The following is a 13,372-nucleotide window of genomic DNA, read 5'->3' as shown; positions in this document are numbered from 1 at the left end:
TAAAATTAGAAAACAAACAATAGGTACTGGTGAAAACCTTCCTATATGTGTATATATTTAATAATAACCAAAATTCACAGCACTGGCTTAATTGTACATGAATAGTTCTTGAATAAAAAACGAAATCTAGGGTTAAGGAAGCATTTTACATTGAATTTCAACCCCCACTCAAACGCCAGCACTCAGACAGGTCCTCCCACAACAGCAAGTGTGGAGAAATAATTGTTCCATTTAGCTGATTTTATGTAGAATACCTTTCAGAAAATTGATATTTAAAAAATAAATAAAGAACTGTGAATTGTGCCTATAAAGCTACTGGAGGCCTGTATTCATGAGGTAAAAATGAAAACCGAGAATGCCTAATAGCAGTTGGCCAGAAGCAAGTTTCCATTAGCTGTCCCCTGTGTATTTAGACAGTGATGTTGTTACCTCGATGCTGGCTTGTTCTACAGGATTGATGGTAGTAATAGCCACCCAATCTAATACATTCTCTGGCTGAGAATTTCCAAACTGAGCCACATAGTCTGGAAACTGCTGGCCTGTGAGTGCACTCAGTGTGGTATCTGCGGCAATCTGACAATACGCAGCATCAGTATAATTCATACTGTAGAAGTAAACAGAGTGAAATGAGGATATGCCCAACACAAACAGCACCTGTGACTTTCATAAAGGAAGATAAATATAGTTACCGGAGTGTGCAGCCAGACATCATGTTATACCCAAATAACACAGGAGCCCTATTTCCATCTTCTCCTAAACAGTTCTGGTCACTGGAGCTTTTAAGCAGAGTAAGTTGCCCAAATCTATTAGAACTCAGAATAATGCCTGATTTAAACAAGTTGTTAAGGAGTTATGTGATACCATGAAAAGCAACAGAAACAGCTGAAGAGCAGAGCTCTCGGGTACATTTATGTATACATTACTTATCGAAACAAGAAAAAAAAAAAAACTTCCTTAGAAACATATTACGTATGAGCTCCTCGTGCATGCAGTCACTTTCTTTTAGTTCCATTTTTAGGAGATCTACAATTTAGTCTTATAAGGAAACTATTCTAGATCAATCACTATAGCACCCAGACATAGAAGGTGTCCAATTAGCGGTGATCTTTTTTTGGCCCTATAAAAACAGCGCAATTTTTGACGGATGGTCATTATTGGGCTAACCAATTCTAGGCTGTTTTTATCAGGCAAATAAATAGCCTTTATCGTGTAATAACACATTGGATCTGGTGAAAGTTCCTGATGCCGTGTTATCGCAGCTCCGAGGGCTGCTTATCATGGATTATGTGGCTGAGGCACCCTAACCATAATAAAAACGCATTTAGCATTTGCCAATTTACACAAAACTATATAAAAGGCTGCACATTGGGTCCGATTCAAAGGTGGCCGCAAATGTTGACATCTTTGTATGCAGCAGCAACTGTGCATCAATATGCAAATGGTTCATCTTATTTAGTCCAATGAGACCAAAGAGGCAACTTTAGATCACTACTGCATCGGCTTACTCAGGATGTGCAACAAAATTCCAGACCCCCCCCAACCACAAATGCAGCAACATTGAGTGTTCTGAAAACTTTGGCCAATTGCGATCGAATCAAGACTGCATCTGGGACTCCATTGTATGCATTTATTCCTATTGTATCAAAAACCATGTCTGTGGTCCTGAACCCTTAATTCACAGATTTTGATATCAAGGTAATAAGCTATCCTACTGCAACCTCTGTCTACTGTTATCTGTGCCTTCACCATCCTTTTTCTATCTTCTGGATAATATACAATTTGCTAAGCTCACCTTGCAATGCTCCTTTGTACTGTACATAACGGTTACTGCTGCAATGTACATGACCATAAACTATTTCTCAGTGTACAATTGAACTGATGTTAATCTGATGTTGGTTGTATGATCTGATTAAGGTTTACATCAGGCATGTCCAAACTGTGGCCCTCCAGCTGTTGTGGAACTACACATCTCAGCATGCCTTGCCATAGTTTTAGGATTCTCTAATAGCAAAGCTGTGGCAAGGCATGATGGGACATATAGTTTCCCAACAGCCGGGCAGCAGAATCGCATGTGGTCCTTTAACGTGCATGTATTGCATGTGACCTGCTCCCCGCCGTCGGGAGGGGGGGGGGCTGAGTCGGAGGCTCATATCCGATGAACACGGAACCGCGCATCAGACACAAGGGGGACATCACACACATCCGATTTGTGATGATTTCTCGGCCTGATCTGTCAGGTTTAGGTGAAATTGGTCAAAATTGGATTAGTGTTTGGGCACTTTAAGAGTATTTACATATGTGTCCATGTACATCCAGCATCCTTTTCTGCCAAACAGCACCGGATGTCTTTTTCACGACTATTAAAATAGTATCTTATTTGCAAATTGGGGGCAACAGCAGTGGGAGCACAATCAACTTCTGCTGATCTAAATGATATGTGGCCTGTCTATATTCAGTATGTGACTGCGGCTGTATCTGCATACAAAATGCTAAGTTATACGGTTTACCAGAAAATCACTGTAATGTTCCATTTCATATACATGTTGCATATCATTTTAATCATTAGAAGCTACTTGTACATCATATTCACTCTGCTTTGCAAAGAATATGCTATTTAAAGGACAGTCACAAAAAGATGAATGGCATACACAGAGCTTTGGTGTTATGTGTAACGCAATAGACAGGGCTATTTTTCAGCAGGCTCCAGCAGGAACTGAGGCCCTTATTCTAGTTCACTCTTTAAGACAAAATATTTCTTAGATGGACAAAACCATGTGCACTGCAGGTGAGGCAGGTGTTACTTGTGCAGAGATAATTAGATTTGGGTGGGGTTTTACACCTGCCTCACCTGCAGTGCACATGGTTTTGTCCATCTAAGAAATATTTTGCCAGAAAGAGTGAACTAGAATAAGGGCCTCAGTTCCTGCTGGAGCCTGCTGAAAAATAGCCCTGGCAATAGATATATGTGGACACGAGGATAGATATATGTGGACACATATGTAGTGTAATCCAGGGAAAGACACCCTTCACCTCAATTCCTTTCTGGTCAAGCAATTATCTTGACTGTTTACTCAATACACAAACTATAAACTGTTGGTGTGTGTGTTTGCACACAACGCATAATGGCCACTGCATATTACATTTCCATTAGAAATAAGCCAGAAATTAACCCCTTGGAGACCATATTAAGATAGGAAGTGTAGTCTGGCAGAGCGGGCTGGGTCTCACAACCTTAATCTGGGAATACACTGCGATAAGCCATATGGTCAGATGGATCAGACATATCAGTCATATCGTCTACATGGCTCAGTGTGAACAGGCCATATGCGTGCCCCCGCAGTCACATAAAACAGCGTTAGGTTTGATGTGCTGCATATCAAACCTAGTGATATCGCTAGTCACCTAATGCATACTAATGAAGGACGGAACAGTGGCCGTTCCATCCTATAACCCCTTCCCGACATTTGACGTACATGTACGTCATGGTCGGGAAGTACTTCCCGACATTTGACGTACATGTACGTCATGACTTCTAACTGTCACTGCGTCTAGAGACGCAGTGACAGTTAGGTGATGTCTGCTGTCCCTGACAGCAGACATCCCCCCTCGCCGCCCGGGGGGGGCAGGGATGCCCCCACCGGTCGGCGATCGCTGTGATTGGCTGTTCAAATGTGAACAGCCAATCACAGCTATTTCTGTGTTACCGGCGGCTAAGCCGCTCGGTAACACAGGGATCGGCGGTGATCGGTGCTGGCACCGATCACCACCGATCCGCAGCTCACCCTCCCACCCGCCCGGCAGCCGCTCTAGCCCTCCCTCCTACCCGCCCGGCAGCTGCGCTCACTCCGGCAGCAGCTCCCCCTACCTCGCTGGCTCGCTCCCTGTCACTGTGATCAAGGAGCAGCAGCAGCGCTCCCCCCCAGCTCAAACCCCCCCCCGCATGTAAAAAACGTCAAAATGAATAAAATGAAATCATATATATATATATACACATATATATATATATGTATATGTGTATATATATGTATATGTATTTGTGTATATATATGTATATGTATATATATATATATATGTATATATATATATATATATGTATATATGTATATATATGTATATATATATATATGTATATGTATATATATATATATATATATATATATATATATGTATATATATATGTATATGTATGTATGTATATATATATATGTGTATATATATATACACATATATATATATATATATATATATATATATGTATATATATACACATATATATATATATATATATATATGTATATATGTATATATATATATATATATATATATATATATATATATATAGACAGATAGATATTCCAGACATATGACGTATATATACGTCATGGTCGGGAGGTACTTCCCGACCGTTGACGTATATATACGTCATGGCTTTGAACTGTCACCGCGTCTATAGACGCAGTGACAGTTTGGAGATGTCTGCTGTCCCTGACAGCAGACATCCCCCCCTCGCCGCCGATCGATGCGATTGGCTGTTCAAATGTGAACAGCCAATTGCAGCGTTTTCTGTGTTACCGGCGGCTAAGTCGCTCGGTAACACAGTGATCGGTGGTGATCGGTGCTGTTAAGTACAGCACCGATCACCACCGATCGCCAGCCCCCCCCCTCCCACCCGGCAGCCCCCCCTCCCTCCCACCCGGTAGCCGAAGCGCCAGCACCCCTCCCACCCCCCACCAGTCGCAGCGCCAGCCCCCCTCCCCCACCATTCATTCCACCACCAAATATCACTCCTTCCCTTCTGAGTCCTGCCATGCACCCAACTGGTATTTTTTGGTCACATATGAGGCATTGCCGTACTCGGGAGAAATTGGGGCACAGATTTTGGGGTGCTTTGTCTCCTTCATTCCTTGTGAAAATGAAAACTTTTGAGCCAGATCTGCATTTTTGTGTAAAAAAATTTAATTTTTTACACAAAAATGCAGTACTGGCTCAAAATTTTTCGTTTTCACAAGGAATGAAGGAGACAAAGCACCCCAAAATCTGTGCCCCAATTTCTCCCGAGTACGGCAATGCCTCATATGTGACCAAAAAATACCAGTTGGGTGCATGGCAGGACTCAGAAGGGAAGGAGTGATTTTTGGTGGTGGAATGAATGGTGGGTGCTATGTCGCATTAGCAAGACCCCTGAAGCACCCATACAGTGGAACCCCCCCACAAGTGACCCCATTTTGCAAACTACACCCTTTAGGGAATTCATCAAGGGGTATAGTGTACATTTCAAACCCCCAGGGGTTTCACCAATTTTGATACAACTGAGCTGTGAAAATGAAAAATTAAATTTTTACATTTTCACAGCCCAGTTGTATCAAAATTGGTGAAACCCCTGGGGGTTTGAAATGTACACTATACCCCTAGATGAATTCCCTGAGGGGTGTAGTTTGCAAAATGGGGTCACTTGTGGGGGGGTTCCACTGTATTGGTAATGCAACATAGCACCTACCATTCATTCCACCAAAATCTGTGCTCCAAAATCCAAAAATCACTCCTTCCCTTCTGAGTCCTGCCATGCGCCCAACTGGTATTTTTTGGTCACATGTGAGGCATTGCCGTACTCGGGAGAAATTGGGGCACAGACTTTGGGGTGCTTTGTCTCCTTCATTCCTTGTGAAAATGAAAAATTTTGAGCCAGAACTGCATTTTTGTGTAAAAAAATGTAATTTTCCATTTTCACATCCCAGTTGTACCAAAATTGGTGAAACCCCTGGGGGTTTGAAATGTACACTATACCCCTAGATGAATTCCCTGAGGGGTGTAGATTGCAAAATGGGGTCACTTGTGGGGGGGTTCCACTGTATTGGTGCTTTGGGAGTCTTGCTAATGCAACATAGCACCCACCATTCATTCCACCAAAATCTGTGCTGCAAAATCCAAAAATCACTCCTTCCCTTCTGAGTCCTGCCATGCGCCCAACTGGTATTTTTTGGTCACATGTGAGGCATTGCCGTACTCGGGAGAAATTGGGGCACAGATTTTGGGGTGCTTTGTCTCTTTCATTCCTTGTGAAAATGAAAAATTTTGAGCCAGAACTGCATGTTTGTGTAAAAAAATGTAATTTTCCATTTTCACATCCCAGTTGTACCAAAATTGGTGAAACCCCTGGGGGTTTGAAATGTACACTATACCCCTAGATGAATTCCCTGAGGGGTGTAGATTGCAAAATGGGGTGACTTGTGGGGGAGGTTCCTAACTTTTAGCACTTATGGTGCCTAGAAACCTACATGGTGCCTAAAAAAAAATCTCATAAAAAGGAGGCTCCAAAATCAAGTAGGTGCTCCTTCTATTATGAAGCCTGTGGTTTGGTCAACGTGCACACTAGGGCCACATATAGGATATTTTTGAAAACAAAAGAATTGGGGGAATCAATTTTTAGTCACATTTCTCTAGTAAAATCTACTGTATTCGTTAGAAAAATGTATTAAAATTGAAACTCTGCTAAAAAAATGAAATTTTGAAATTCCACCTACACTTTGTTTTAATTCCTGTGAAACACCTAAAGGGTTAACAAACTTCCAAAATGCTGTTTTGAATACTGTGAGGGGTGCAGTTTTTGAAATGGCATCATTTATGGGGGTGTCTCACATACAAGTCCCTCAAAGTCACATCAGAACTGAACTGGTCCCTAAAAAAATCAGTGTTTGAAATTTTCTTGAAAATTTGAGAATTTGCTATTCATATTGTAAGCCTCCTAGTGTCCAAAAAAATTAAAAGGAAGTTGAAATAATGATGGAAATATAAAGTAGACATATGGTCTATGTTAGTTATTAACTATTTTGAGTGGTATGATTATTTGTCTCACAAGCAGAAAATTTAACATTTTGCAAATTGCTAAATTTTCCATTTTTTCACGACATTTTGGTATTTTTCACAAAAAAACACAGACTGTATCGACCCAAATTTACCACTAATTTGAAGTACAATGTGTCACGAAAAAACAATCTCAAAATCACTGGGATAAGTAAAAGCAAAAAAAAGTTATCCCCACTTAAGTGAGACATGTCAGATTTGAAAAAAATGGCTCTGTCAGGAACGCCAAAACTAGCTCTGTCAGGAAGGGGTTAATAACATGGTGCCATATTCATACTGATATCGAAAGGAATCCTCAACGCTCCAGTGTGTGCCCAGCTTTAGAGTAGCTGAGGACCGCCAAGTTGCCAGCTTGGTCCGTAGTTATACAATTCTTGCTTGTGTTTTCCAATAACACTGTACAAGATAATCTAATAAGCAGTAACACTGGTGTGAGACTCCGACATATTCATTATTTATAATAATCACCAATTAAAGGATATTGTGGCAATTTAAAGCCAGCAAGGAGAGGCAGCCCGTATACATAACCTGGGTTCCCGCTCAGTGGAGCTGGTGCTGTGCCATCCTGTAACGGAACAGAACGTTGAGTGCATACACAGATAATGCGTTTATCTAGAAATCATTGTTGGCTGTGTTATATTTACATTCCTCATTCCTTTCAGCTCAGGGGATGGTATTTACCTCTGAAGCATAACCTTTACCAATGGCAGTGAGCAATCAGAAACAGTTACTAGGTTCGGTTAATGATTTCATAGACGAAAGCGACACAAACTACAATCATGTCAATTAATCAACAGTTTATCTTGCAGGAGAAGACAAGCGTTGGATTAGCTGGCTTACTGTTCTAGATATCCTGCACCAAAGTTCAGTTGTATGGCATCCAAGACAGTAGCAATATAAGATAAATACTACCATATACTAGACAACAACAGCGCCTATGATTACCTTTTTTTTTGTTTTCTGGTGTTAAAGGTTTGGGAGTCTTTTGGTTGATCAAGGGCAGCAGTATTTAAGGCGCAGTCATTATTCCTGTATATCTTTTGTTGCATACTGACACATTTATCAAACAATATTTGCGGCTAAATCCCCAAAACACCCATTATATTAAGTATCACCCAAATGTCCCAAATGTAAGTAAAATCTCCGATCCCTGCTGCGATCCCCCCTGCATCAACGCCAGCTGCATCCTCCATAGGTGTATCAACATCGGGCAGCAGCGAATCGCATCGCTGGGCTATCGCCATTCTGAGATGGCAATAGCCCATTGTAGACTATGGGCTACACCCCGCCCGGTCAGTGCTAACCACCCATGCGCACCCCCCCGGCTTTCGACTGAGCGCATCGCAGGGACTGGTTCCTTTCAGAGCTTGTGGGATGATACATCCCAGCGCCATTGTAAAATGCGATCCTGGGTGGCAACATTCCACCCAGATCTCATTGTAAATGCGATCTTCGATAAATGGGCCCCTAATGATTTATCTAGATGTTCTCTGTTGTTTTCAAGTAAAGTGTCTGATGCTCAATTCTCTGAAGTCACCAAATTATTGTTATTATTCTGTTATTGATAAACAGCATTAATACATCATAGCTTTACATTAAGGGCCTGATTCATAGGTTGACGCAGACACAGCTGCATGTTTTGGCTGTTGCCCATCTGCGACTTTATGTAAATGACACTACAAAGCCCTACCCCTCAGTACATCTGTGCAGTGGAATGTGTAAGGAGTGCGGCGCACATTAGGAGCATCTGTAGATGTAACACAGCCTGGTGCATCTTTAGAAGCCAGCATCTGTCACTGCATCAAAAGCATTATGGCAGATGCAGATTTTCTGTCCGAGTATGGCCCGCAACTAGCTTAGCAACATGCCCGCGGCACTCACGGTTTGCCTCTCAGATAACTCGTTACATTACATTAGTGCCCAGCCGTCTCTTCCAACTTTGCCTGGACACACACCCTGATGTAGAAGATAAAGATGGTATGTTGTCAAGGAACAATTATAATATTCTATACCTCAATGAAATGTATGTGAAACTTTTGCTGAAACGGGCTCTGGTTGATAGCTCCAAGGATTAAAGATACCGATACATTCGTAATCTCCCCTTGGTCTGTATATGTCACAGAGTAACTCACCTACAAATAAAAATAGAAGGACTTCAAACTACAACACATAATAGTGTTCATTCTAGCACCCGCTATCTTTGAAAACCCATGCAGTTCCTCTTCCCTGCCTGGGGAGTCGCTGTCTGCTGTAGTGCTTCTAGCACATTGTGGCTTATAGATCAGCACTGATATGCAAACCAGACCTGTGCTAGAAACACCACAGCAGACAGCGGCACCCCAGGCAGGGAACAGGAACTGCATGGGTTTTCAAAGATAGCGGGCGCTAGAATGAACACTACATAAAAAGTGAATGTAAAATACTGATTAAAGCTAAAATATATAAAGATTCCAAATAGTTCTACATTAAACTTCCTAGCCAACACTATTTATCTATGTACTTATTTTATCAATCTAAAGAAATTATAATCATACCTGTTATTTAGAAAATCTGCTTACAAAAATGAAACAAAACTCTAAACCCTGAGTAGCTGAAGGTGGCACGCAAGCAGCAGTTAACAGGGATTTTTGTTACGAAAAGATATCCCAGATAATAGCCTGCGTTCTGGTGCTACAACAGTTTCAGCCAGTAGTCCGGGAATTTATCCGAAGGATTAAGCCTGGTGAAAAGATAACATGAAAGGTGATAACGCGCCAGCCAATCAGCTGTGTGAAAATGAGTTGGGAGTTGATTGGCGGGTGCATTATCACCTTCCACTTTATCTCCACTTCACCAGGCTTAATACTTCTGCCCCTCTGTGAGTTAACATCCCTTAACTTTGTTATTTACTGGGAGCCTTAAGGGTGTACACACGGTGCGATCCTTCTAAGCGATTTTAAATACATGGTACAAGAAGGTTAGTAAAAATCACTGAGAAGGTTAGACAAATCGCCCAATGGGCGATAGCGATGCGAGGCCCTGCCTAACTGAATATCGCTTAGTAAAAAAAAAAAGAGTTGCCAGGCAAGGAAATTTTGGCTAGATCGCTGGCTGTCAAAATCGCTGGTATTCACTGCTGAGGGCGATATTCACTAGGCAATCTGCAACTAAATACCAAGCCAGTATGTTAATTCTAGTATAATCAAAAATTGCCAGTAGTCAAAATCGCTTAGTCACGCTCGCCCCTTTACATCAGTACTATAAGGGCCCCCGCGGCTTTCACTATCAGTGTGCGGCTTACCTCTATTCCATTTCCTACTGGCAATCACAAGCAGATCTGCTCTCACTAACAGAACCCAAGACAATGAGAGTAGGTGGGATGTATGGGAAATGAAAGGGAAGGATTGGGAATGAAAGGGAAGGTGTATTTGCACAGTAACCTGAAGGAATTTCCCAAACTACACATACATATGTACTACATAGTCTACAAACTAAGCAAATGACTTACCCCCAGAACTGCATTGTTACAGACCCCCGTATCACTATCATAGAAAGGTGCGTAGTCACTAAGATTTCCACGAACAAGAACACCATCTATGGACTGTAGTGTAACAGTCTGTATAGTCACATTTATCTGCAGTAAAACAATATATACTCATTAGTGTTTTTTTCAGAAATATACATATTTAGACTGAAGTAAGCTCACATGAGCAAGGCCCTCTCCCCTCATGTGCTTTCTGTCTCATAGACTACTTGAGGATGGCACGAATAAATTTATACCTTAGGTAAGCAAATGAAAAAAAGCCAAACGTAAACCAATGTGGCTTAATAATAAAGTCAAATTTTAAGTGGCTAAGAAAAAGAGGGCGCTTAAAACATATAAACAAGAAGGGACACTCAAATCATTCACCACATATGTGTAATAAGAAATGTAAAAACATAATCAAAGTGCCTAATTAAGAGACTGAAAGGAAAAAAGCCTCAGATAGCAAATCAAACCCCCAAAAAGTCTACAGTTACATAAATGGGAATCAGCAAAAGTAAGAGAATATTGGCCCATTGAAAAACAGAATTTGAGAGGAGATATGATTAGTATGTTCAGATACAGGATTGGCTATGATAAGGAACTAGGAGAAGACTTATTCAGTAACAAGATTGTACTTAGGACACGTGGGCATGTAATGAGGCTCGAGGAAGAGAAATTGTGTACGGAATTTAGAAGGGGATTCTTCAGCAGTTAATTCCTGGAACTCTTCACCAGAAAATATGGTAACAGCAATTACAGTAAATGAGTTTAAACTAAAACTAGATACATTCTTGGTTTTCCTGTTTGGCTCATTTATGTATGTACTTTATAAGGCACTTCATAACCCTTGTGGCACCATATAAATAAATTATAATACTAATAATACATAATATGAATTCACACACACATTCCTGAGTTAAGGTGTGTACACACAGGCTATAATCGCTGGCAATATGGTCACTGAGCGACCATGTTGCCAGCGATTGGAGTGTGCACCGGCGATAAATCGCCAGGTGCGCACTCCCGTATTTAGCCCACTTATGGATCGCTGGTCGCAGGAGCTTGCTCCTGCCACCAGCTGATTCCCTCTGCGGCTCCCTCAGCAGAGGTTCCCTTTCAAAAGGAGACACTGAGCAATATATCGCCCCCGTGTGTACACAGCTTTACAGTGATCAGTCTAACAATAGTTAGTGACACACAAAGTTCCCTAAAAGGTATGTGGTTGTACATTTTACTTTACATTTGCAAATTGCACATCGTTGATTTTTATCTCAAAAGTGCATCCAGTGTTCTAAACCAAAATGTAGCTAATTGCTACTAACTTGATTAGATTTAAAAAAACAAAAACAATAAATTCTTACCACATGTTGTGAATTTGGCACCTGTAAAAAAAAAAAAAAAATGTTTGAGATTCAGTGGAAAGGAACAGTTCATAGATACAATGGGTGGTGTTCAATTGTTTTTCACCAGCATTTCAGCTCGCTACCGTCACTGTAGATGGATCGGCGTGATCTAACAATTGAATACCACCCAATATTGTCCCTTTATCCATAATTCCCTAATATTATTTGTAAATATGGTATCCCTCATGATTCTGTTTGACCTCCTATGGAATTTTCCAACAAATATGTAGGGAGAAAACATAAAAACAATATATGTGTTTAATTTTTATAAAAAAAGGATGACTAAATTCCTCTTGTGTTAAGTGAAGGTAATGAAAGTGTGCACTACTGGGAGGCGTACCAAGATTCACACTCAATAGTGGAGACACGCACATCAAGGTATCTTTAGGCTATTGGCTTATCTGCTAAGCTGCAGCATGCAAGTCAGTTGCAATTAGAACGTGATAGGAATGAGGACCATACAATGTCTGAGGATCTGGCTTTGTACCAGGCAAGATGTCCATTGCCCACTGACAAACACTGCCAGTGGGTGAATGCAGCCTTCATGTGAAAACGTTTACCACCCAAACCTGAATTATTCTTTAGTTACTTACAGGCAAAATGTGAATGTTTGTGTATGTCCCAAAAGTCAGGGCCGGAACAGAACAGTTTTCTATCTGTATACTTCGGCTACATTTGAAATCCCAGTTCTCCAAGAAACCTATTGATAAGAAGAGTTATTTCCATGAGGAAAGATGGGAGTCAGTGCTAGCAAGCATGGCAACCTAATGCAGAGTACAATCCATGCAATGTAAGACCAGATCATGTGACAGATATATAAGTAATGCCAGCTGGTGCAGTGAACAATACCATTCAATAGCCAAATATCCTAAATAATTATTGATTTACATTTCTGCCATCATTTTTTATCTTTCATTTTCAAAATGGCTCATATAGGAAAATATATTTCAGGCATATCTAAACCTTCAGATTCAATCCCACATAAATTCTCATTGTAGATGCTAGAAATAACTTCAGTCTATATTGACCTTTGTTTGCGAAAGGGTAAAAAAAATCATTCAATGATTTGTCGTCCGTTCTGCCGATGGTAAATGGATGTGTAAGCGTACACGTCCATTGGCATGCAAGCACGAACATCTGCGCAGCGGCAGGGGATGGGCGTTTGCTTTCCCAGCTGGGGGCATTTACCCGCTCACTAAGCAGCAAAAGAACGCTGCTTAGCAAGCAGGTCCGAATCAGGCCATATGTGCAGTAAATAGCCTGTTTTGCTATTTTCCCAAACTGTGCCATTACAGTCCAGGTTTTAAGGCTATCCATACTTGAGCACACTTGACTTAATTAGTACCACAGTCAATTTGATTAACCATCTGGACCCAAGCTAGTTTATCTCTAAAACATGGACTGTAATGGTGAAGTCTGGCAAACTATGGTTAATCATATAAACAGAGAAAAGCAGATGGTCAAAATACTGGCTATTCAGCGGAAGATAGACGTTTGGTGCATTGTTTCTGGTACCTTTGGTCACATTAATGCCTCTTACTATTAGGGTTTTCCCAGATTAATGCCTCACCTCTGGGCATGCAGGCAGAAAATATATGGATAT

At 41.0% G+C, this 13,372-nt stretch overlaps 1 protein-coding gene across 2 annotated transcripts in view; it reads right to left on the bottom strand.

Moving 5' to 3' along the window:
• Positions 1 to 13,372, bottom strand: part of TCTN1 (tectonic family member 1) — a 62,711-nt gene that overhangs the window by 6,164 nt on the left and 43,175 nt on the right. For both annotated transcript variants that reach the window (XM_083151395.1, XM_083151394.1), the window contains exons 6-12: positions 12,363 to 12,469; positions 11,728 to 11,748; positions 10,349 to 10,474; positions 8,874 to 8,993; positions 7,345 to 7,426; positions 690 to 831; positions 430 to 604 (exon numbers count right to left, since the gene is read on the bottom strand). In XM_083151395.1, coding sequence (XP_083007521.1) covers positions 430 to 604; positions 690 to 831; positions 7,345 to 7,426; positions 8,874 to 8,993; positions 10,349 to 10,474; positions 11,728 to 11,748; positions 12,363 to 12,469 — 773 coding nt within the window. The remainder of the gene's footprint in view (positions 1 to 429; positions 605 to 689; positions 832 to 7,344; positions 7,427 to 8,873; positions 8,994 to 10,348; positions 10,475 to 11,727; positions 11,749 to 12,362; positions 12,470 to 13,372) is intronic.

The sequence above is a fragment of the Crinia signifera genome, chromosome 1 (assembly GCF_055691185.1).
Source record: "Crinia signifera chromosome 1, ASM5569118v1, whole genome shotgun sequence".
In the NCBI taxonomy this organism is placed as follows: domain Eukaryota; kingdom Metazoa; phylum Chordata; class Amphibia; order Anura; family Myobatrachidae; genus Crinia; species Crinia signifera.
The sequence above is the reverse complement of the archived record's forward strand: the minus strand, read 5'-3'. Positions and strand labels throughout refer to the sequence as shown.